General features: G+C 35.5%; 1 protein-coding gene and 1 pseudogene across 1 annotated transcript in view; both read left to right on the top strand.

Moving 5' to 3' along the window:
- slc22a17 (solute carrier family 22 member 17) overlaps nt 1–20348 on the top strand; it is a 22285-nt gene extending 1937 nt beyond the window's left edge. The window contains exons 2-10 of the mRNA XM_073830815.1: nt 1864–2484; nt 6145–6248; nt 6330–6484; nt 8523–8688; nt 11923–12038; nt 12131–12239; nt 14427–14650; nt 16432–16543; nt 18969–20348. Of these exons, the coding sequence (XP_073686916.1) occupies nt 2035–2484; nt 6145–6248; nt 6330–6484; nt 8523–8688; nt 11923–12038; nt 12131–12239; nt 14427–14650; nt 16432–16543; nt 18969–19245 (1713 nt within the window). The 5' untranslated portion in view covers nt 1864–2034 and the 3' untranslated portion in view covers nt 19246–20348. The remainder of the gene's footprint in view (nt 1–1863; nt 2485–6144; nt 6249–6329; nt 6485–8522; nt 8689–11922; nt 12039–12130; nt 12240–14426; nt 14651–16431; nt 16544–18968) is intronic.
- Nucleotides 20349–21790: 1442 nt separating this feature from the next.
- LOC141300372 (myosin-7-like) overlaps nt 21791–26290 on the top strand; it is a 33465-nt pseudogene continuing 28965 nt past the window's right edge.

Raw genomic sequence — 26290 nt, 5'->3', positions numbered from 1 at the left:
AAAATATAATTAAAAAGCTATGTGTTACTTCCATAACACATGTACTGCTTGTGCAAACGTTGATTACACTACAAACAAGACAAAACTATAATACTATTAGAAAAAGAAAAGTTTAATTCATTGTTTACCTGGGTCTTCAGTCTAGATTAGCTCCCTCACCTCTATCTGTACAGGTTTGAGTCGTTCGTTCATCACGTGACAGCCCCATACGCTTTACCTATGCTGCCTGAGCCGCAAACAGAATTGATTAGTTCATTTCTCGAGTCTTCGGGTTTGAGTCGTTCGTTCATAGTTGCGCAATTGCGCATGCGCGAATGAACGAATCACTCCCCGAGACAACTCGTTCTTCCCGAGTCACATTAAAGTTTCGTTCAAAATGAACGAATCGTTCAAGAACGACCCATCACTAAAATGAATGTATCTTTCTATACCCGTCATATTGCAATAATGTTACTGCTGTATGTCTGATTGTAGCCATTAGTTCATGTTGTAGTTCAGTTCATATAGAATGAGGAGAAACGGTGCGCGTGTAATTCAGGTGCGTAATCGTATGTTTAGCGCCATTTTATCGATTCTAATGAACGCATACAGATGTTACTGAGGTGAATGTTTATGTTTCCTATATACAGACAGATTCTGATATATCATATTTAATTCAGCCTAAACCACATTTTACTAGCTTTATCCTAATGACTGCAATGCTGGATAATATAATCCTTACATCATCTTAAAAAGCAGCTACAAATAAGAAGCAAAGAACATTTACAATATCAAAGAACATAGCCTAGTCTAGTGCGAGGTGCACTTTAATATAAATATCTTCCCCATGCGGCACGTTAAGGTGACGTGGCCACTCTGTGCGTGTGTTTATACCACGACAAGTTTCTGAAGCATCCTAGAACAGACTCTCTGCACTGCATCGCTAAAGTTAGGTGCCTTTTTGACGGATAATAATAAGAATCGTCTTGTTATCGTCAAACCCTGCTGAAAAAAACAGCATGCTGGTTAGGTATGTTTTGGTGCTGGGATGCTGGTCCTTTGCTGGTTTATGCTGGTCCTTGACCAGCAACATGACCAGCATAAACCAGCAAAGGACCAGCATCAGCAACAGGCGATATCTCTAACTATCGTCGATACACGATACTATCGTCTACAACCCTAACTTGTTGGTTCTTCAAGATCTTGACTGTAGCCTATTTCTAGAGGTTTTTTTTTTTTTTTTCAATATAGTTTATTTAGAGTTAGTTTCATTTCTACAAATGGTGCAAACTCTGCTAGATTATAGATAAAAGATTCCCATTCCCCTGCCATTCTGTGATCGGCAATCGGCAGATCATGATCTTGGTGATCAGTAATCGATGATCGGCCCCAAAAATGCTGATCGGAGCATCTCTACTATTTATTCTATCTATCTATCTATCTATCTATCTATCTATCTATCTATCTATCTATCTATCTATCTGTCTATCTGTCTGTCTGTCTGTCTGTCTGTCATTATATATGCCTATTTATTATTCTATCTATCTATCTATCTATCTATCTATCTATCTATCTATCTATCTATCTATCTATCTATCGTTATATAGTTATATAGTTATATCTATCTATCTATCGTTATGTAGTTATATCTATCTATCTATCGTTATGTAGTTACATCTATCTATCTATCATTGTATCGGTCTGTCTTTATGTTGTTATATATACCTATCAATATCTATCTGTCTGTCGCTATATCTATCTATCTATCTATCTATCTATCTATCTATCTATCTATCTATCTATCTATCTATCTATCTATCTATCTATCTATCTATCTATCTATCTATCTATCTATCTGATTCCCTGTACTGTTGTCTTCTGCAGGTAATTTCTGCTCGTCTGTCTCAGGGTTGAGCAGAGGAAGAGAGAGAGTGAGAGACACAGACAGCGGTCTATCTTTCTCTCTCTCTCTCTTTCTCCCTCTTCACCTGCGGCTGCATCAGCAGCGTCTCTGCAAGGCCCCAGTCTCTCTCTGGCGCAGCTTCTATCCAAACAATGACGTCACCCCCGTCCCCGCTGGCCTCCCCGTCCCCGTGCCCACCTCCCCCTCCCTCGCTCCCGTCCTCCCCCACACCCTCCTCTCCCGCCCCGTCCTCGCTCCCCCTGCCGCCCTCGCTCCCGCCCACCGGAGAGGTCATGATTCTGGCTCTGGGCCGAAAGAAGCAGCGGCTCTTCATCGCTCTCTCCATCCTGCCTAACCTCTTCCTGGCCTTCCTGCTGTCCTCGGACCCGCTCCTGACCCTGGACTTACCCTTCCACTGTCGCCTCCCTGGACCCTCGCCCACTCCTCAGGTGGCCAACGCCTCCTTGAGAGCGGAGAAAGGAGACCAAGATCTGCCCCAGTGCAAGCAGTACATCAACGGCACATCGTCGGGTGTGAAGGACTGTGATGCTGGATACGAATACAACGTCACCGAAGGACTGGCCAATAATATCGTCACAGAGGTAAGACAACATGTTTAAAGGAGTAGTTCACTTTCAGAATTTTTTTTACAGATAATGTACCCCCCTTGCCAAAAGATGTTCACGTCTTTCTTCCTTCAGTTGTAAGGAAGTGATGTTTTTGAGGAAAACATTTCAGGATTTCTCTCCATATAGTGGACTTCTATGGTGCCCCTGAGTTTGAACTTCCAAAATGCAGCTTCGAATGATCCCAGCCGAGGAAGAAGGGTCTTATCTAGCAAAACGAATGGTTATTTTCTAAAAAATATTTACAATTGATTAGGGCTGTAACGATTCTTCGATTCTATTCTAGTATTCGATTTAAAAAAATCCTCGATTGCATTTTGCCCGTGTCATGTAATCGACAAAATATCGGAAGTGGCGCATTCAACATATTAAAACTCGTTTAAAATGATAATAAAGCATAATGCTATTAATAATTCGCAAACGCTACGATTTGATTAAATATATGCAGTACTGTGCAAAAGCCTTAGGCCATTAGAATTTCCACCAGCTGAAAATGGTTTTAAGTCAGGGATGTCTATCTTTTGCTGTAGTGTGTCAGTAGGAAATATCAGTTTACATTTCCAAATATTCATTTTGCCTTTAATTGCAATAATCCAGCGAGATTTTTGTTTGCACAAGGAGTCTGACAACAGCCAGTGCTCCACACAGAGATCTGATCTCATCTTCATCCAGTCTTTCTGGAATCACATGAAGAAACACAACAAACTGAGACTAAATCCAGAAGAACTGTGGCAACATCTCCAAGATGCTTCAAGAGACCTACCAGTCAACAAATGAAGTCAACACGGTTACTAGTAAAAATATATGTCGCTGATATCAAGAACATAATTCTTGATATCAAGAATCTAATTTCTGATATCAACAGTTGCATTCTTGATATCAAGAACATTCATTTTTACTAATAACCACATGGTTGCTGATATCAAAAATAAAGGTTTTTACTAGTAAGAACTGAATTCTTGATATCAACAATTGATTTTGAATGGCAGTCTATGGAGACGTTTCACTGGTGAAAATACAATTACAGATATCAACAACTGATTTTTTGATATCAGCAATTAGATTCTTGATATCAACACTTCCATTTTAACTAGTGAAAATTTAATTGCTGATATCAAGAAGTCATATCCCTAGAAGGAATAAAAGTCACAACGGCTTGCTATAGATCGAGCCAGCCCTAGTTACTTCTCACTAAACACGTCTGAAGCTTTACTCTGAACTTTTCGAACTTATGTGTTTAAGTTTTATTGAATGAAAGATGCAAAACTGGGACTAATGTAAAGTAACTTAATGCTTTGATTTGTTTCTGGTGTTTGTGGTTGGTGTGGGCTGGTGTTCTCCACCCTGAAGACTAGTCTTGTGTACAGTAGATCTGGTTTGGTCACATTTCAGCTGACTAACTCTATTGTGTTGCATGCACGATGCAGCTATTTGGTCATGTGATCATCTGATTCACGTCGAATTTTCCAATGCATATGTGATATTAACAGTGTTATTACACTATTTTAGTAAATATTTGTTTTAGGTTTTGTATGTGCTTTCATATTTCTGTACAGTTTTATTTCTGCATGTGTATTTTTCAATTTAAGTTTTGAATCTAATATTTATTAATTTTATTTTTGATATATTTCAGTATTAAAGTTTTGAAATAAATTAAAGCTATATAGAAACATGAAAGTTATTTCAAAACTTTAATACTGAAATATATCTTAAATAAAATTAAATAAATATTAGATTAAAAACTTTAATGGAAAAACAGAAAAAAAAATTATATAGCTTTGTTTATTTCTACATTTCTATGTTTTAATTTACGTGTTTAATCTAATATTTATTTATAGAAAAATGAAAGTTATTTCAAAACTTTAATACTGAAATATGCCTAAAATTAAATAAACATAAAAGCACATACAAATACTAAAACTTCATCTAAAATTTGAGAAAAATATTTTTTAGATTTTTACTTTTATATTTTTATATTGCTGTACAGCTGTATTTCTGTTTTTTTTAATGATTATTTCATTTTATTTGACATAAATTTTAGTATTAAATTTTTGAAATAAATTAAAGCTAGAAACATGAAAGTTATTTCGAAACTTAAATACAGAAATATATCTCATATAAAATTAGGTAAATATTAAAAGCACATAAAAATACTCAAACTTAATGTAAAATTATAGAAAAATATTAATTATATTTTTACAATACACATTTATATTTTATATAATTTTAGATTTTGTATTTTTATGTGCTTGTTTTTTATTTCCATCTATTTTTTATTTTATCTTAGATATATTTCAGTATTAAAGTTTTGAAATAAATCAAAGCTATATAGAAACTGTAATACTGAAATATATCTAATATAAAATTAAATGAACTTAAGCACATAAGAATTCTAAAACTTAATCTAAAATTAAAGAAAAATTTAATTATATTTTTACAATACACATTTATATATTTCTTTAATTTTCAATTTTTTAATATTAGTTTTTAATCTAATATTTATTTTATTTTAGATATATTTAGTATTAAAGTTTTAATATTAATTAAAGCTATATAGAAATTTTATCTAAAATTAAATTAAATAAACATAAAAAACACATAAAAATACTAAAACCTAATCTGGTAATTTTAGTAAAAAAGTAGTACTTAAATTTAAACTGATTTAATTTAGCTGCCAAAGCAACTTAATGTTTTTAATCCCAATATTTGTATTTCAATATTTTAGATGCATTTCTATAAGGTAATGTGATTTGTAAATATTAATATTAAATAGTAATTATTTAATTTCAGTTTTAGTAATTTAATAAGGTTTATAAGATTAATATTTACATTTTATTTTAAATTTATTTCAATGAACAGAAAAGAGTTTCATTTTAATTACCAGTAACAAAAGCTCTTACGTATAACATTTGTAATGTCACTGCAAAAATGCTTCTCTTAATTAGATTTTTTTTTTATATTGTTTACAGCCAAAATATCTAAAAAAAAAAAAATCTTAAATCAAGAAGGGTTTTCTAGGATTTCTGCTTACCCCATCGGCAGTTTATTTAGCTTGTTCTAAGACAAAACTCACTTTATTTTGACTTTTTTTTTTTTTTCGGAAAACAAGAAAATAATTTTTACTTGTCTAGAACCTCCTTCTTGATTTAGGAATATTTTGATATTTTGGCTGGAAACAAAATTTTTTTTTTTTTTTTTTTTGCAGTGCTCACTGTTCAGGAATTTTCAGCATGACCAAACATGAAGTGAAGCGAAGCCTGTTTGCGTTCACTGTTTCTGTAACTTGTGCGTCTTTAGAGTTCTAGTTTTCTGTTTGAAATAAGATTTTTTTGTTTACCCCATTGACAGATTATTTTGCTTGTTCTAAGCAAAAACTCACTTAATTTTGACTTGTTTTGTCTGAAAACTAGAAAATAATTTTTACTTTTTTGATATTTTGGCTGGAAACAAGACAAAAAATCTAAATAAGGACCATTTTTTTTGCAGTGCTCACGGTTCACGAATCTGTTACTGTAACTTGTGCGTCTTCAGAGTTCACAGTGTTCTTTCTTATGAACAGGAAGTCTTTTTAAATGGCTAATTGTGTTTGCCTGCTGACTTCCTGTCTCCTTTATCCCGCCTTCCTGTTGTCTCCAGTGGGATCTGGTGTGTTCGCGGTATTGGCTGGTTCCAGTCGAGGAGGTGTGCTTCATTCTGGGGACGCTGACGGGCTGTTTGGGTTTGGGCTACATGGCTGACCGGTGAGAAAACATCAGTCCGTCTGTTTAGTTTTGTGTATTTCCATCATTTCCGAGTTGATTGAGTCGTTGGGTGTGTTTCAGGCTGGGCAGACACAAGTCTCTGCTGGTGTCTCTGATGCTGGCGGTGGTGTTCGGAGTGCTGGTGTGTGTCTCGCCCTCACCGCCGGTCTTCATCACCATGCGCTTCTGTCTGGCCGCGGCGAGCTCCGGCGTCTACCTCACGCTGTACGTCACACGTAAGTCAAACGCCAGATAAACATCAGCACTGAGATTGACTCTTGTGGGCGTCGTGATGATGTTATGGTCTCAGTATTTTCATCTTGTTTACGGTAGAAACATTCTATAATCAAGAAATCTTTACTTCAGATGCAAAATGACTTTTCTGACTTCACTGGCAGACATTTTTTCCTGTATTAAAGGATTAGTTCACTTTCATAACCACAATGCACAAATAATTTTTGACAACCATCTTAGATTTAGTCTTAGTTTTAGTCTTTTGGACTAAAATGCTTATTAGTTTTAGTCCAATTTTAGTCGACGAAAAGTCAAAAAGGTTTTAGTCAAAGTCTTTTAACAAATTAATGTAGGTCAGTAAGTATTTTGCTGTTGGGTAGTGTCACTTATAAGTTGTGATAATAGCAGATCTATAGTTCAACACAATGTGAGCTTCCGGATCGACTATTTTCACCAATAATTACAATAATGAAGGAATGGTTTTAGACATAAAAGACATACATTTGAAATACACCCATAAGTCCACCCTGTGTGCAAACTGCCGCCATCACGGTTAATCGTCTGTCTGTCTGAGTGACAACAATGTGACGTGTTGAGCGTAACCAAACAAGGAAAGAATGCTAAAACGCTTGCCATACTAGTATGGCAAAGAGTATTTAATGCTAAAACGGCTTGCCATAGCGGCAGATACTTTTCCGGTTGTAATTGGCATGCACAATAAGCAGAAATGTCATGCATTTCAAACGTCTGACGGACCACCCACTAACATTTTCATCTATTCTCGTCTCGTCAACGAAAACTCACACACGTCTCGTCATGTTTTAGTCATCAACGAGCCATTTTTATCTCGTCATCGTCTCATTATCGTCATGAAAAAACGTCATCGTCATTGTTGACGAAAACAACACTGGTGCTCACCCCTTGTCATCCAATATGTTCATGTCTTTCTTTCCTCAGTCGTAAAGAAATTGTGTTGTTTAAGGAAAACATTTCAGGATTTCTCTCTTTATCATGGATATGGATGGTGCCCCGAAGTTTGAACTTCTGAAATGCAGTTTAAATGCAGCTTCAAAAGGCTCTAAACGATCCCAGCCGAGGAAGCCGTCTTATCTAGCGAAACGATCGGTTATTTTGTCTTCAATGTCAAAATTCGTCCTATAATGCTGTTTTTACCTTCTTTACCTTTCTTTGTTTGTTTGCTTTGTAAACACTATGTCGGTACTTTTGCAGCGATCTAAGGCGATTTTGAAATTAGGGAAGAAAACTACTGACGAAAGTCAGTAGGTTTCATCTGTGGTGCAGGTATCTGATCACTAAAAAACAAACAATAAAAACATAACAAAAAAAAAAAACATATTTAAAATGTTTCACTCCATTTCAAACATTTTAGTCATGAATTATAGTTTGGGAAAACCCAACTAGTAAATGTATTCAAGTTTATGTCACAATAACACATTAACTAATGCAAAAAAGAAACATTACTTGCTCGTCAGAATGATCTCCACTGGATCAAGCCGTGCGGCGCATCTTCTTATTTTTTCTAATTTTAAATCTGGGTTATTTTTCTCATCGCATCTTCTTCCAGAAACAAGCGGTAGCCGATGTAAACTTGATAAATCATTGTGATGTGGGCTCACATGGACGATTGTAATATCAAAAGCGAAAGTAGCTTGTGGACGTGATTTACATTAAAGATAATCAGCTCAGGTGGAAAAGATTGGACATCATGTTGGTTTCATACGGATTATTTTATCACTAGGTTATTAAGCATGCTTCATTTAAAAGCAGAAAAGAAACTTTTGTGTGCCAAGCATTCGCTGCGTTTCAGTTCTTTTTAGTGACGCGTTTATTTTACAAAAGCACAACATTTTGTTGTTATTGAGTGTACACTAATAAAAGTAGAACCTTCGACACAGGTTTCGAAAGATGTATATATTTTTAGTGTCTTTTGCACTAATCTTATCAAAAGTGAGCTGGTTTCGCCCGCTTGACCGTCGACCCCAGGGAGTTAAAGTTGTTTATCTTTGCATTTGGTTGTAGGTTTGGAACTGTGTGACCCATCCCTGCGGCTGCTGGCGACCATGATGTCCGGTCTGACCTCGTTTGCGGGCGAGCTCCTGCTGCTGGCCGTGGCCCTCGGATGTGGCTCCTGGAGGGGCCTGTTAGGAACCGGAGCAGCTCCTCTGTCCTTGTTCCTGTGCTACGGGTTAGTCCATGAAGATCAAGTGGTTTTTAGTTTGTATACTTGACATGTCACTGTTAGGGGTGCACTGGTTATAAAGTTTGATGCAGATAGTTACAGTTGCAATTGAAATTATTCAATCCCCCAGAGACTGCAGTACTTTGCAAATACAAGCGTTTTGTCTTAAAACCAGTGTTATTTTCGTCAACGATGACGATGACGAAATCATTTCGTTGACGGCACTTTTTTTCATGACGATAACGAGACGATGACGAGATAAAAATGGCTCGTTGATGACTAAAACATGACGAGACGTGTGTGAGTTTTCGTTGACGAGACGAGAATAGACGAAAATGTTAGTGGGTGGTCTGTCAGACGTTTAAAATGCATGACATTTCTGCTTATTGTGCATGCCAATTAAAACTTAAAAAGTATCTGACACTATGGCAAGCCGTTTTAGCATTCAATCCTTGTTTGTCTTTTATGTTCTAAAACATTCCTTCATTATTGTAATTATTGGTGAAAATAGTCGATCCGGAAGCTCACATTGTGTTGAACTATAGATCTGCTATTTTCAGAACTTATAAGTGACACTACCCAACAGCAAAATACTTACTGACCTACATTAATTTGTTAAAAGACTACTTTTCCCCCTTTTTTTTTGACTAAAACTAGACTAAAACCTTTTTGACTTTTCGTCGACTAAAATTGGACTAAAACTATCACATATAGAAGTGACTAAAATTTGACTAAAACTAAGAAGCATTTTAGTCCAAAAGACTAAGACTAAGACTAAATCTAAGATGGTTGTCACAAACAACACTGCTTAAAAAACAATTAAACCCTTAGAAACTCTATTAGAAAATAGAATTAGCTTGAACTGTTACATATACACAGCCGCTCAAAAGTTTGGGATCGATAAGATTTTTATTATGCTCATCAAGGCTGCATTTATTTTATCAAATATACAGAAAAAACTGTAATGAAGTGAAATATTATTTCAAGTTAAAATAAGTGTTTTCTATGTGAATATATTTTAAAATGTAATTTATTCCTGTGATACAAAGCTGAATTTTCAGCATCATTACTTCATCATTATCTTCAGTGTCACATGATCCTTCAGAAATCATTCTAATATTCTGATTTATTATCAACGTTGAACACAGTTGTGCTGCGTAATTTTTTTTGGAACCTGTGATACTTTTCAGGATTCTTTGATCAATAAAAGGTTAAAAAGAACAGCATTTATTTTTTTTAAATAAAAAGGTTTTCTAATTATATACATTACTGTTCAAAAGTTTGGGGTTAGTACATTTTTATTAGCTCGCTCTAAAAAGGGCTGGTTTTGACAAGGTAAAACACTACCATTGAGAAATTTTAACCAAAATATGTTATAGACTTCTCATCAAACCCTAATGAATCAGATCAACTTGTGGAAGATGAGCATCCAATGAATGACCCCCTTAAGAATAAAAGATTCTGCACCAAATTTGACTTTTGGGGGTTGAATAATTTTGAACATGAATGTTTGGAGATAATTTATTTATTTATTTATTCATCAACTCAAATGTGAATTAATAACTTTTGTACTTTCATACTAATAGTGTACTGATGCTTTTGTTGAATTATTTACAATGTTCTCTGCAGCAAAATGTCTTGCAAGTCAAGGGGGTTGTATAATTTCATTGCGATTGCAACTGTTCTCAGCGATCCTTAAAGGTGTCATAGAATGCATTGACACAATATTTTAATTGTTCTCTGATATCTACATAGAAGGTATATGACATAGGAAAGGGCAAAAATTCTCCAGAAACCCTAGGATTTGTCCCTAGAATGAAATGGTCTGTTATTGCCTTATTTGGAAGGTTCATGAATAATAATGAGAGCTCTGCTCTGATTGGCTGTTTCACGGAGCCGCTCATTTCAGTAGCTCGCACATGGAGGAAAATATATTTAATTTCGGAGCTTGAGCCGCTATTAATATGCAGGGCATTGAAACTGCTTTTTTTGAATGAATGATCATTTGTGACCCTGGACCACAAAACCAGTCATAAGGTTAAATTTTACAAAACTGAGATATATACATCATATGAAAGCTCAATACATAAGCTTTCTATTGATGTATGGTTTGTTAGGATAGGACAATATTTGGTCGAGATACATCTATTTGAAAATCTGGAATCTGAGGGTGCAAAAAAATCAAAATACTGAGAAAATCACCTTTAAAGTTGTCCAAATTAAGTTCTTAACAATGCATATTACTAATCAAAAATTACATTTTGATAGGTTTACAGTAGGAATTTTACAAAAAATCTTAATGGAACATGATCTTTACTTAATTTTCTAATGATTTTTGACATAAAAGAAAAATCAATAATTTTGACCCATGCAATGTATTTTTGGCTATTGGTTTTGTGGTCCAGGGTCACATTTTACTTTTGCTTTCGAGATTTGAATTGCATGTGCTCTGTGTAACATTATACTACAGCGGCAGTACTTACCACATATTTTAAGTTTAAATGCTTGTTAGTGATGCTCATCTCCTGCACAACCTGAAACATAACATTTATTTCCCCGTGATCTGCCATTTTTGCTATTGTCCCCCAAATATTGGGGTGTAACTATTAACGATCCTGACTATAACGTCATAGTCGGAGTTATGTTGGAATTGACCTATTTTTCAGTGGTCTTTTGCAAACACCAGATTTATATAAGAAGGAGGAAACGATGGTGTTTGAGACTCATGGTATGTCATGTCCATGTACTGAATTGTTATTCAACTATGCCAAGGTAAACACAGTTTTCCTTTCTATGGCACCTTTAATGTTAATCCCTGAAACCGGTTCTACAAGCTGCTTTCTGCGAAACACATTTGCAGGTGATTCCTTTGATCCGTAACATAAACACAGTTTGGTGCAGGTCAGGCCGCCAGCGCTGTGGATAGTTTTTCTTCCGTTATTAAACCGGCTGAGCATCAACAGAGTAGCATCTGGGAACAGGAAGCTTTTCAACACTTCATCAGCCTAAATGCAAAGCGGCTGCTCTTTGGGCATCATTCAGAAATATCGATCTGAAATTCCCAGCGAAGCTTCAGAGCTTTGAGTGCATCAGCAGACATTAGCGCTCGTTAGTAAAGATGAATCGCCTTCGTTCCTGTGACTGCCAGACCGTCCCATCAGTGTCGCAGATTCTCCTATTAATGCATGAAGCTGCTCTTTTAGCTGACATTTAAAGAGCCGTTTGTTTGTCTGCCCTCAGGATCCCGGGAGTGTTTCCCGAATCGCCGCGCTGGCTTCTGCTCTCCGAGAGGACGGGAGACATGAATTCCTTCAGTGAGCGCAGCGAGCGGCAGAGGGACGACGACAGCTTCACGGGTCGGTTTAAAAATATCTATCTGGAAAATGTTTCCATATTCAAACAGTTTCTGCAAACCGGAACAAACGGTGCATTGTTGTGTCTGATGCAGAGTTGGACACGGATTCGTCCTCGTCTCCTGGACGTCCTCGACTGTCCTTCCCAGAGCTGCTGCACAGCAGAAACATCTGGAAAAACCTGTGTGTGCTGGGATTCACTTCGTAAGTCCTTCCTGCTGATGTGCCGCATCTTGCACAATGTGCTGAAAGCGGCCAGGTTTTGGATGCTGGAGTCTGGCGGCTCTTGTAAATTGCCAGTTTATTTATTTATTTGTAGTTGATTGCCATGTGACCCTGAACCACAAAACCAATCTTAAGTAGCATGGGTACGTAGCCCAAAATACATTGCATGGGTCAAAATGATAGATTTTATGACAAAAATCATTAGGATATTAAGTAAGGATCATGTTCCATGAAGATTTCCTTCCGTAAATATATCAAAACGTAATTTTTGATTGGTAATATGCATCGCTAAGAACTTCATTTGGACAATTTTCTTAGATTCCAGATCTTTAAGTAGTTGTATCTCAGCCGAATATTGTCCTAACAAGCCACACATAAATTGAAAGCTTATTTATTCAGCTTTTAGATGATGTATAAATCTCAGTGTCAAAAAATGATTGGTTTTGTGGTCCAGTGTCGCATATTTGACAATTGAGCAATAAAGAACAAATAAATAAATGTAATAATTTTGCTTGCTTTATTTTCCCGCTTTATTTATTTTATTGCATTTTTATTTTTTATGTATTCATTTATTTGTATGTTATTTATTTCCACACACACTACCAGTCATAAGGATTTTTAATGTTTTTGAAGAAGTCTCTTCTGCTCTCCAAGCCTGTATTTATTTGATCCAAAGTAGAGTAAAATTTTGAAATATTTTTACTATTTAAAATAACAGTTTTGTATGTGAATATATTTTAAAATGTAATTTATTTCTGTGATGCAATGCTGAATTTTCAGCATCATCACTGCAGTCTTCAGTGTCACATGATCCTTGAGAAATCATTCTGATATGCTGATTTATTATTAGAATTATCAATGTTTGCTCTCAAATATTTTTTTGGATCCTGTGATATTTTTTCAGGATTCTTTGATGAATAAAAAGTTAAAAATAACATGTATTCTAAATAGAAGTCTTTGCTATCACTTTTTATCAGTTAAACACATCCTAGCTGAAGATTTTCCAAAAAAGAACGAATAAAAATGTACCGACCCTAAACTTTTGAACAGTAGTGTATATTGTTAAAAAGATTTCTATTTTAAATCAATGCTGTTCCTTAAAACTTTTTTTTTTTATCACAGGTTCCAAAAAAATATTAAGCAACACTGTTTCCAGCACTGATAATAAATCAGAATATTAGAATGATTTCTGAAGGGTCATGTGACACTGAACACTGGAGTAACGAAGCTGAAAAATTCAGCTTGGATCACAGGAATAAATTAGATTTTGAATGTATATTAAAATAGAAGAACATTGTTTTATATCGTAATAATATTTCATAATATACTTTTTTTCTGTATTTTTGATCAAATAAATGCAGCCTTGATGAGCATTAAAAACTTACTTAAAATACATTACAAATCTTACTGATTCCAAACCTTTAACCGGCAGTGTATATTAAAATGTAATTTATTCCTGTGATCAAAGCGAAATTTTCAGCATCGTTCCTCCGGTCTTCAGTGTCACATGATCATTCAGAAATCATTCTAATTATTATCAATTTTTAAAACATTTGAGTACATTTGTTCAGGATCCTTTACTAAATAAAAAAATCCAAAGGTCAGAATTTATCTGCAAAAGTATGCTTTCAATGGATCTATATAATGTTTGATTCCAGACGAACTTTCTGTTCATCAAAAAAACCTGAAAAAATTCTACTCAACTGTTTTCAACATAATAACAACAACAACAATGATAATAATAACTTTTTGAGCAGCAAATCAGCATATCAGAATGATTTCTGGAGAATCGTGTGACACTGAAGACTGCAGTAATGATGCTGAAAACTCAGGTTTGAAATCACAGAAATAAATTACATCTCAAAATATATTCAAATAGAAAGCAGTTATTTTAAATAGCAAAAATATTTCAGAATTTTACTGCTTTTGCTGTACTTCAGATCAAATAAATGCAGGCTTGGTGAGCAGAAAAGAAAAATCTTTTGTCCTGTATTGTATTTATTTCTCAGATTTTCTTTTTAAATATTGCATCATTTATTTATTTCAACTTTTACATTTATTTTTACATTTATGCATCTTGTATTATTATTAAGTGGACTGGTCTTGCTTTTCATTGGGTTGTGGTATCTTGAAGTGTCTTCTCTTTTACTCTGGACCTGTGTTCAGGTTCATCTCTCATGGCATCAGTCACTGCTACAGCTCTTTCAGAGGCGACGTCAGAGGAATCACCCCCAGTTTCTATTGGACGTACCTGCTGTCAGTATGTGCAGGGGGCGGGGCCTGGCTGTTGCTCTGGGCAACAGTGGACAGGTTTGGTCGTCGAGGAATTCTTCTTCTTGCCATGACCTTGACCGGACTGGCCTCCCTAATCCTGCTCGGACTCATGGACTGTAAGTGTTTTTGCTCACGATTTTTGGGTGATATTTGACTCTAACATCAAAAAGACATACGTTTTTTTGTGTTATTTTATATATCTTAATTATTTTATAATTGTATAAAATACTATGTTATTTTAAATGATAATTGTTTAATATTTTAATTTTATCCGAGCCAAGAAATGGCTGAAAGCACATCTCTTCCATCTTCATTTGACACTCTAACTCTAGCACTCTATATTCTAATTATATTCTTAAAAAACTTGAGCCTTTAAGTCTTGCACTCCTTTTATTTATTTTACATTAGCTTCTCTACTCTTTTTGCATTCTGTTAGTTTTCTTTATTAAATAATTAACAAATAGCAAAAAGGCCTCTAACACTAGCTTTGCTCTATTGTTTTTTTCTATTCTTGTCTGTTTTCTTTTTATTTTATTATATTAAAAAAAAAATTTAAATTGCATATCATTGCTATTTTATTTTATTTTTTGATTTTTGAATCGCTTTAGATAAAACAGACATAACAAATGTTATAATAAAGAAAATATTAATAAAACCTAATATGATGTACTTAGGACCATGTGATATTTTAGTTTTTCTTTATTAATAAATCTGCAAAAATGTCAACAATTCTGTGTTTTTCTGTCAATATGGGGGGCTTTAGGAAATAAAATGAACTTAAATGATTTCAGCAAATGGCTGCAATATAACAAAGAGTGAAACATTTAAGGGGGTCTGAATACTTTCCGTACCCGTTGTATATATGATTCATAAAATTAATATGAATGAAATCTGCATACATTTAAAACAACAAATACTTTGATTCCATAGATGAATACTTACAATTCTTCTTCTTAACATTTTAAATATATATATTTTTATTGTTAATTATAAATGTGTTTAATAGTTCTAAATAATTTCACAATGCAAACAAAGTTGAAAAATAGACTTTCATTTATGCACAATATAAGTCCTTTTTTTATTTGAAAATGAAATATGATACATATTCTGCACATGAATTATATGGAAATGTACATGCATGAGTTTAGTTGCAAAAACAGATCACTTTTTTTCAAAAATATATTTTTTTTATGTTATCATGGTTTTTTATTGTGTTAGTCGTATTTTTTGGCTGCAGTTTGATTGAAATTTAATTGGAATGCACAGTGAAAAAAATATTTTTTAAATTGTTGCATTCTTGCATTATTTTAGCACATGAAAAGTTTATTTGCAAAAACAGATTTTTTTCCCCCAAAATTTTTTTATTATGCTATCATGTTTTTATTGTGTTAGCTGTATTTTTTGGGGGGGTTGTTTTTACTTAATCAAAATAACCCAACTGTAGTTTGATTGCAATTTAATTAGAATGCACAATGTAAAAAAAAAGAAGAGATTTTTTCAAAATGGTTGCATTCTTGCATGCTTTTACCAAATGAAGAGTTTATTTGCAAAAACAGAATTTTTTTTCCAAAAAAATGTTTTTTTTTTTTTTAATGTTTTTTTTTATTGTTAGTTAGTTAGCTGTTTTTTTTAGCTTAATCAAAATAACCCAACTGTGGTTTGAATGCAATTTAATTGGAATGCACAATGAAAAACATGATTTTTTTAAAAATGGAGTTACCTGTTTTTGCAAATAAACCCTTCCAAAACAACTTCAAAATGAGGAACACAAGTGGAAATATCATATAGCATAAAAAACAAAAAGTGCAAGCCATACAGTTTCAAACACCGTCCAATTATTTCTTCAAGGTGTTTTGCTTTTACAGTGTGTAACGTTGAGCTGAATGTGTCTCTGCAGATCTGAGTGAGTCAGCCATGACTGTGTTCTCCATAATGGGCCTGTTCTCGTCCCAAGCGGCCGCCTCCCTTTCCATTCTGTTCACCGCTGAAGTCATGCCCACCATCATCAGGTAAACACACGCTCCTGTGGGGCTGGTTACTAGCACACCCTCATAACCTCATGGTTATTTTAGCTCCTGAAGCAGCAGAATGCAGGTAATGTATGGACATCGAGGCAGTCAAGAAAACAGCATGATCCCTATTAGACTCCAGAGAAACGGTTCAGGATGTAATTTATGCATGTCTGCTGTGTTGTTCTGGCTTTCTGCCAAGAGTGTTTCTCCTGGGATTAAACGGAGGGAAGACTTTGCACCAGTTGTTCTTGTTGTTCACTTATTAAGAGTTTTCACATACTGTAGCCGGTAGAGCATGACGCCAACAAACCGCAAGGTCATGGGTTTAATTCCTAGGGAATGTGTGACGTAATAAAATGCACTGGATAAAGGCATTTGCCAAATGCATAAATGTGACCCTGGAGCACAAAACCAAAAATACATTGTATGGGTCAAAACTCTTCTTTAATGCCAAAAATCATTGGGATATTAACTAAAGATCATCTTCCGTAAAGATTTCCTATTGTAAAAATATTAACATAATTTTTAATTAGTAATATGCTTCATTGGACAACTTTAAAGGTGATTTTCTCAGTATTTAGATTTTTTTTGCACCCTATCTTTCCGCTTTCAGATGATGTATAAATCTCAATTTAAAAAAATGGACCCTTATGACTGGTTTTGTGGTCCAGGGTCACAAATCTAACGTTTTTCATGTTGTTGCTTATGTTCAATGCTTAATTATAATGTTTGGAGATGCCACTCATGCTGTCTTTCCATGCATGCTTTTGGAAATGCCCTACTTCTAAAGTTGTAATTATGAGTTTGTCATGTTCAAGTGCTTTGTTGGTGGAAATCATGGAGAAAACCAGGACTACACTTGCCTACTTCTTGAGGAAAATCTTAGTAAAGCCAAAATGCATTGAATATGTTTAGTGAATATCCAACGGATTGTAAAATTTTAAATTCCATCTGCCGACAACCATATAAACATTGGAATTTTAGTTAAAAAATGCTGTTTTCACATTGTAAATTAAGTGCAATATTCTTCAAATGGTTATGTAGAAACATAATGTGTCCCTGGAGCACAAAACCAGCCTTAATGGTCAATTTTCTTAAAAATTAAGATTCATACATCATATGAAAGCTGAATACATAAGCTTTCCACTGATGTGTGGTTTGTTAGGACAGTATTTGGTCGAGATATAACTATTTGAAAATCTGGAATCTGAGGGTGCAACAAAATCATAATATTTGGAAAATCACTATTAAAGTTGTCCAAATGAAGTTCTTAGCAATGCATATTACTAATCAAAAATTAAGTTTTGATATATTTACAGTAGGAAATTTTCAAAATATCTTCACGGAACATGATCTTTACTTCATATCCTAATGATTTTTTGCATAAAATGAAAATCGATATTTTTGGCTACTGCTACAAATATACCCGTGCTACTTATGACTGATAATGTAAGAGCAAAAAAAAAAAAAAAAAGAGCCAACTTAGATGTGGAAAAATGTAATTAAACTTGAAGGATAATATACTCACCCCAATGTCAGTCCAAGATGTTTGTGTCTTCTTTCTTTAGTCGAAAAGTTTTTGAGGAAAACATTTCAGGATTTTTCTCCATATAGTGGACTTCAATGGTGGCCAATGGGTTGATGCTCCAAATTGCAGTTTTAATAAAAAGTACTTCAGTTCAAAAAGACAGTGAAAAATTGCATTTTCTCATCCAACTTCAAAAGCATCCAACATCATTGTTTTATCCTTTTTTTTTTTGTAAAGGGTGTTTGACTTTCTTTGCATGTTCGCTTTGTAAATACTGTACTGGGTTGGTACTTCCACTCTTAAAAATAAAGGCTCCAAAGGGGTGTTTTTTAACCATTTTTGGTTCCCCAAAGAACCTTTCAGTAAACGGTACTTAAAAGTATCATTTTGAAGAAGGTTTTAAGAATCGAAAGAAACTTTTTCGATTATGAAGAACTTTTTGTACATTTGAAAGGCTCCATTGATGTTCATGGAGTTCTTCATGGAACCATTGATGCCAATTAAGAACCTTTATTTTTAAGAGTGTACATCACACATGACCTTTCTAACGCGTGAAGTAGAGCTAGTGCAAGATCGTTTTGCAAGATAAGACCTTTATTCCTCAGCTGGGGTCGTGTAGTGCCTTTTGCAGCTGCATTAAAACTGAAATTTGGACCTACAACCCGTTGGCCACCATTTAATTTTACTATATGGATAACAATCCTGAAATGTTTTCCTTTATTTCTTTTCGACTGGAGAAAGAAAGACATTAACATCTTGATTGACTCTGAAATTCCATCATGCTTCTACTTTTCTTCAACCAACAGTTGGGAAATATTTCCATTTAGACAGTAGCTTTCATAGAAGCACTCTATAAATGCGGTGTTTTTTAACGTCCCATTATTGTGTCCACAGAGGAAGCGGTGTGGGAGCGGTCATGGCGCTGGGCTGCGTGGGCCGCCTCAGTTCTCCTCTAATGGATCTGCGTAATCACTATGGCTATTTTCTCCACCATGTGGTCTATTCATCTCTGGCCCTGCTGGCAGTTCTCTCCATCCTGCTTCTCCCGGAGAGCAAACGCAAACCCCTTCCACAGACGCTGGCGGACGGAGAACAGTACCGGCGTCCTCCGCTGGTCCGAAGACGTAGGGATAACGTTCCTCTTCTGGCTACGCCCAACCCAGAGACCTAGCCTTCAGTCTTCAACCACAAGTTGGAGTCCCATCCTAATAAATCCTGTATTTGTAGTCATTCCTAACACGTGTCGGTGGAGTCGTCGCACATGGACTCCATCATGAAGTGTGAGGGGTCCACAGAGTACGCAAAACGCTTGTCAGCGCGCAGTGGCGTAAACCATGAGACAAGGGCGTACTTTTAATTCAACACTGAAGTCTGACCCATGTAGCATTTGGTGACTTATTAGTAATATATTAGACCAATATGAGACAAGGGCTCAAAATGACATGATATATTTATGCCTTTGAAAACAGGCTTAAGTTCTCACTCCGGAAAGTGGATGGAATCGGTTCTCTTAGTTCTTTAACACATTGCTGCTAAGAATGGCGCGCCCAGAGGATCGCTGAACACACTGGGCGAGAAACGTTGAGGATTGTTTGAGTTTGGACTGAGGCATGATACCAGAAACACTTATTATTGTATGCTACACGTCACTCTTTGTTAAAGGAATATTACAGGAATGCAACTTGAGTTGTATGTGCAGTGCGGATGTCCTGTCTCCAATGCAGAACTGATCAAAAATATACATCCTTCATATTTCTGCTTTCAAACCCTTATCATCCACTGTCTTGAGGAGTAATTTGGCGGCTCAAGTTGTAATAAACCTGTAATATTCCTTTAATGAGTCTGATTGAAATCGCTCTGCTCATAGCGTCGCTTATTTCTGTTACTTGAAGATCGAGGCGAAAGAGTACGACCGCAGAGAGAAGGAACGCACAGGTTCATTTAAACGTTGACTGTTGGGATTTATTTGTGTCTGATGTCTTTCTGTTTTGTCTTTGCCTATTGCATTTTCAGTCTGATTATGAAATAAGGAACATTGGAAACATGAGTTATGTAGCTTTCACTTGTAAACGCCTCTTTGTGTTAGATTCTTTGAAATGCACTTAATAGTTCTGAATCGTTGGTAATAATTTTAATTGTTATTATTACTACTACTTGAATAATAAAGGATAATAGTAATAAGCCTGATGATTGCGCAACACTTACTAAACAATGCTGTAATTATTAATAAATCTTTAACCAAGTCTAATTACAAATAAAAGCTGATAAAATCCACATTTGAATTAGAAGTGAATGTGTTCTGTTGTACCTCTGGACTATTTGTTTTTGGCTGGTTTGTGTATTTTTGGCTCTTCGGTTTTAGTAGGTTGCAGGTTGGTGAGCTCATTTCAGACGAGGCCAGTGATTCACCAGAAAAACAGGCAGCTCCCAATTCTGTAATGGTCACAAAAGTCAGTCTATGTTCGTCCTGCAAAGCTTCACTACAGTGCCCCCTAATGTTTACATGAGTTATGATCAGAAGCATATCAAAATATAGCAATTAAGGGGCCAAACACTAGGCAAATGAAGCAGCAAGCTTCAGAGCAACTGAATCAATAAGTAATTGAAGTATTTTAAAATGATTTTAGTCAAAATGGGTGAAAAATCATAAAAATACCCAAGACCAGTTTATTTAGAAAAGACTAATGCATTTAAAAGTTATTAGCATTTTTAACTTTTACCTTTTTTTAAATACCATCAGGGCATTACGCCGATGACACACAGCAAGTTTTGTGATGATACAGCAATGCATTCATAAAATATTGCATTTTATGTGAAAATTTTAAATGGCCAACATGGAAAAAAATTGGTATCATTAAACTCGGCATGCTCCATTGAATTTAAAGAGACCTGGGGCCTCATTTATAAAGACTTGCGTAGAAACCATCCTTGATTTTATCTAAGAACTTTTCTGATTTGATCGTAAGAGCGATTCAGAGAAACGAACGTACCACGAAATCCATGCGTACGCCAGTCATTCGGTTATAAATCACAAATGATCGTGGAATTGTGTGCAGCTGAATGTTCCGCCGTCGAAACGCCCCTGCTTAATTAATTAACATATAAAATGAGCTCATTCCTAAAGCAAAAACTCTGTGACAATGGCAAGTAAAAAGGAGCGCAAGAAATCAAATTATAGTGAGGCTGAACTATCTGCAATACCAGGCATTACCACAAGGAAACGGTCGTACGCCAAGCTGGAATCTGACATGGAGATAAGTACTTTTCCACGTCAAAGACGGTTTTTATAAATCTGTACTTTGACGTGGATTTGATCGTACGAACACTCTAAGATCAAATCAGTGCGTAAGAAAGTTTTATAAATGAGGCCCCAGTTTTGTGATTTCTTTTTGGCAAGCATTCAGACATTTTTATCAAAAATAGCCATTTTTCATACCTCCTGATCACTAGGTGGTGCTGCTCCAAAACTCTGCAGGTAGCCTCAGGTCATGCTTGTTATAGCTCACAAGAAGTTTGGTCTCAATACACCAAACTGTTGCGGAGATATAGCCTTGCATCTACTTTTGTGTGCTTTTTGTAGCAATCCCTCACGCGTTATTCATGAACGATTTGACTAATCACCTTGAATTCCGTTACTTTTTGTCAGCATGGTCTAAAGATAATCTGTGGTGAAAATCAGACAAGGACAAGTTCGAAAAAATAGGGTTTATTAAACTATAAAATTTGGCAAAAAAACTAAACAAAAAAAACATTAAGATTTTTACATTTTGGTGTTCATTTGTCTCTGCATGAGCCAGGGATTCAGAGAAAAAAGTTATTAGCATAAACGTTAGAGAGTTTAATTTGGAGACTTCAAACTTGCTATGAATAATGTTGAGAGTGTCCTCTATCAGTGTGCCAAATTTCATAACTTTCCCGCAAGTGGTTCTATGGGCTGCCATTGACTCAAGAGAAATGGTAGAAGAAGAAGAAATCTAATGAATACAAGAGATCCTTGTGGATGGATACAGTCCTAATTAAATATGTAAAACACACTAACACCTATAAACAGGGTTGTCACAGTCATTCCCAATTTAGAACTAGACTAATAAAATCCTGGTTAACTGATGTCTTGACAAAGTGACAGGAATTGCTAGTGATTTTCTTGTTATGAGCAGAAAGTCCTAAATCATTGGTTAAAAGGTGTGGAAACCCTGAATACAAATGTATTTCAGTATAACATTAGACAACGTCAACTATAGTCTCTTAGAGACTGCAGGCTAATTTAGCATCATAGCTCTATTGAATTACCATTGTGGTTCTCAGACAGCTGGCCGCTTGTGTCGTCTCTCAAACCGTAAATCCTGTAGATTAATCGACTATTTGTCCTTCTGAGAGTCTTGTCTGGAGTTTTCAAGTCTCTGAGAGTTTGGCTGTAGGCAAGCGTAATGAAAACATCTAACTTGTTGAACACTTGCACCTTGTTAGCATCTGACCTTTGTTGCCTAGTTGTCTTCACTCGGCTGAATCTAAATATAGCTCCTCTCCGTGGTCACACCAGTTGAAGCCATACTTGTCTGTTGGCATAACACTGAGTTATAATAATAGCCCCTTTATACAACACTTCAAAAGTTTAGTTTCTGAAATCATCAAAATGACAATAGTACAAAAAGAACTAGATCAGAATAAGTAAGCCAACTGTGGCTTGTGACTTTATTAGTTTAACCTCTAAGATAATTTACACCATGACCAGAGCACATATGCAGCAGGACTGGGCAGGCGACCAAACGTTTGACCCGACAGAAAGATGATACCTCATGTTTGGGTTGTCTTGTGACGGTGGACGCATACACTGGATGTCACAGTAAGGCCATCACTGCTTTAGTTTCACCACTGCAATAAAACAAAGTGGTCCATCACTCTTCTTTTGTTTATATTTGTCCTCCAGAGAAGCGTTCCACAGCGTGACATAAATGGAAGTGCTACTATCTGCGGCCCAACCTGTGATTCTCAATCAATGGGCGTCACTTTCCAGGAATTTCACAGGGTTATCTTTGTACCCAAGGACAAATGAGGAGATGATCCTGCGCCAGCGAGGCAAGGAATCATTTCATCTGTCGCTCGTTGACCTTCAACCCATCTGAACCCATTGTTTGACAGATAGCTGATCACTGTGGCATTTCAAACTTGATTGAGTGTGTCTGGAAAAATAGTCTATAAATAGCAAAATTTTGTGATTTTACATTGCCATTTTTCATTTGTTGCACAGAGTTATTAGTGAAGTGATCTGTGTCTTTGTATCATGAGAAAATAAAAGAAAGCAAACATCATGGTTGAATATCAACGGGAACTTTATTAGGATTACTTACCTGTCAGATTATTAGCCTGTGACTTTTATTAGACAAAGCTTTTGAAGACTTTAAAACCAAAAACAAAGATATATACATATATATGATGCAACACAACCCAATAATGTGTTTTTCAGATTGCCTTGTGAATACAAACAGGGCTTAATGGTGAAAGCATTGACTGTGGTGGTTTTAATTGTCTTCCTGTAATTATTTTCCATTATGGGATGTTGTTGGCAGCAGTGGAATGACTGGTGCGTATGAAAAACCATGCTTTATATCCCTCCCTGCCTCAGCTGAACCAAACACAATAGCAGTTTGGCATATCAGTGTGCCAACTCCCTTATTTAGATGGATAGTGGCTTTATAAAAGAGAGGAAGCTCACACTGTTGAGAGGATCCTCAGCTTCGGCCATTCAACTTTCCCTCAAGCCTGCAACTTGCGAAAAGGTAATATGCAATTAATTGAAAGTCACCAAGCAAGCTAAATCTTTCTTAAATCAATGTTTTTAAATTGTTTTTGAGATTATAATAACGTTGTAACTCATGGTGATGGATTTCGAAGCATTATCTCTGATGGCATTGGTTGTAGGGGAGCGTCTGCGGTAGTATATTCTGGGTTGGCAGCTGTCATAATGCTGATATTTTATGGTTGTAATGCATTGAATGTAATGACATTTGTAGATTTAGTTGATAGGCTTTTAATAACTTACAAATATGTTTTTTTAGAAGATTTTATTGTACTATTTTATAAATATCTTGTACTTTTTAAGCTTTTCAATGTTTGTATGGTTTAATGAAATATGCGAGACACTGTTTTGTTTCCTTAAAATGTGAATTTTGTCTTATTTTTATGTGTCTTTAGCTTCCAAATATATATGTATATAATATCTCGTATAGTATTCTGTGTGTGTGCTCTTGTGATTAGGGTGAAAGATGGGGGATGCCCAGATGGCGGAGTTTGGAGCTGCTGCTCCGTACCTCAGGAAGTCGGACAGGGAGCGTCTGGAGGCCCAAACTCGCCCCTTTGACATGAAGAAAGAATGTTTCGTTCCTGATCCTGTTGAGGAGTATGTGAAAGGAACCGTTGTGAGTCGGGATGGCGATAAAGTCACCTGTGATACTGAAAGAGGCAAAGTAAGTTAAAGTTGGGTTAGGTAACTCTTGTTTATTACTTCACTACATTAGATGAACATCATTTTGGGTGATAACTATTGGAATGTTTGCTTTTTACAGACAGTAACTGTGAAAGAAGCTGATATTCACCCTCAGAACCCGCCAAAGTTCGATAAAATTGAGGACATGGCGATGTTCACCTTCCTGCACGAGCCCGCTGTGCTGTTTAACCTCAAAGAGCGTTACGCAGCCTGGATGATCTACGTGAGTGGAGTCTTAAAAACACTCACACATTCACTTGATCACGTTTGAGCAGATCTAAACCTGCTGTGAATCTCTTACAGACCTACTCTGGGCTCTTCTGTGTCACTGTCAACCCCTACAAGTGGTTGCCAGTCTACAACCAGGAAGTCGTCCTTGCTTACAGAGGAAAGAAGAGGAGTGAAGCTCCTCCTCACATCTTCTCCATCTCTGACAACGCCTATCAGTACATGCTGTCAGGTGCGTCAGGCTGGTTTTACTTTCGGATCCAGATATTAGGAGTGGGAATTTTTGTCAGTTTTTCATTTCGATCATTGGTAGGTCGCAAAAAAGCATTTGTGACTGAAAACTATTGCGTGCAACTATGAAAAAATATTTAGGAGCACCATGTGCGACTGACCCGATCAGCATATTGGGAAGCTTCAAAGGTTTCTACGCGTTTTTGAACTTTGAGTAATGTATCACGGACATATCTCATGAATCCTTTTATAAACAAAGTGTAGAGAGAGTGTAAATAAGAGATTGATTGTGCAGTAAAGAGAGCTTCATTGATTAGAATGTAAATTTGCGAGATTGCGATGAAGATTAGTGACAGCTTTTAATGATTTTTAAGGGAGTTTGTAAATGAGATATTGACTTAAACGAGTTAAATAAACAAGAAGTTTATATTAAGTGACTTACGTTGTCTGACTTTAACACTATTGCCTGATTTTGCTCTATTTCATTGTCAAAAAAAAAAAATCTGAAACAAGTCGCAACTGAGCCGCTGCGCATCTCCATTCAAACACAGCGTTGTTTCGTTTATTGAATCTAGTGAGTCAATGATTCAATTTTCCATTCATAAAGACAGCCACTTGTTTTTTTCCTGAACGAATCAGCCGTTCGAATGAATCAAATGAATGATCTGATTCAGTAATTAAATCAGTGACTTGCCGCCACCTACTGGCAGATTTAGTTTCATTTTTAAAGTATCTTTTCAGTTATTTAAATCATTTAATATTTTTGTATTCAAAAATTTTAATTTAAAACAATCTCAACATGAATTTATGAATTTGATTGCGCTCATGGCACCTCTGAGCTTAAACATCTGAAAATACTTCTGTGCCACCTCTTTAGTACAAATACATTTTGTTAATACTGATTTCATTTGATTGGTAACTTATTATTTATCTACTTGTTCTTATTCTGTTGTTTGAATTAGGATTTTTTCCCCAAATTTAATTTTCATTATTTTTTTAAATTTGACAAAAGATTACATACTTTTAATAAAGTTGCCAAAAATGTCATCACAAAGGTAAAAACAAAATTCCCCTGTAAATCACTTTTGATCAGATTTTTTGATTTACAACATTCTGTTATAACTGTGATCTCTTTATAACATTATGTATATGACAGACTGGTGGTGCACATCTTGCACTTAACTGTATTTCAAGATCAAAGTGATTCCAGGCAACACTGTGACCTTTCAAATCCAGTTTCACTTTATTTCGCTGGTCTGGAAGGCATGCTGTC

Source organism: Garra rufa, chromosome 24 (genome assembly GCF_049309525.1).
Source record: "Garra rufa chromosome 24, GarRuf1.0, whole genome shotgun sequence".
NCBI lineage: Eukaryota > Metazoa > Chordata > Actinopteri > Cypriniformes > Cyprinidae > Garra > Garra rufa.
This window is presented reverse-complemented; position numbering and strand designations above follow the sequence as displayed.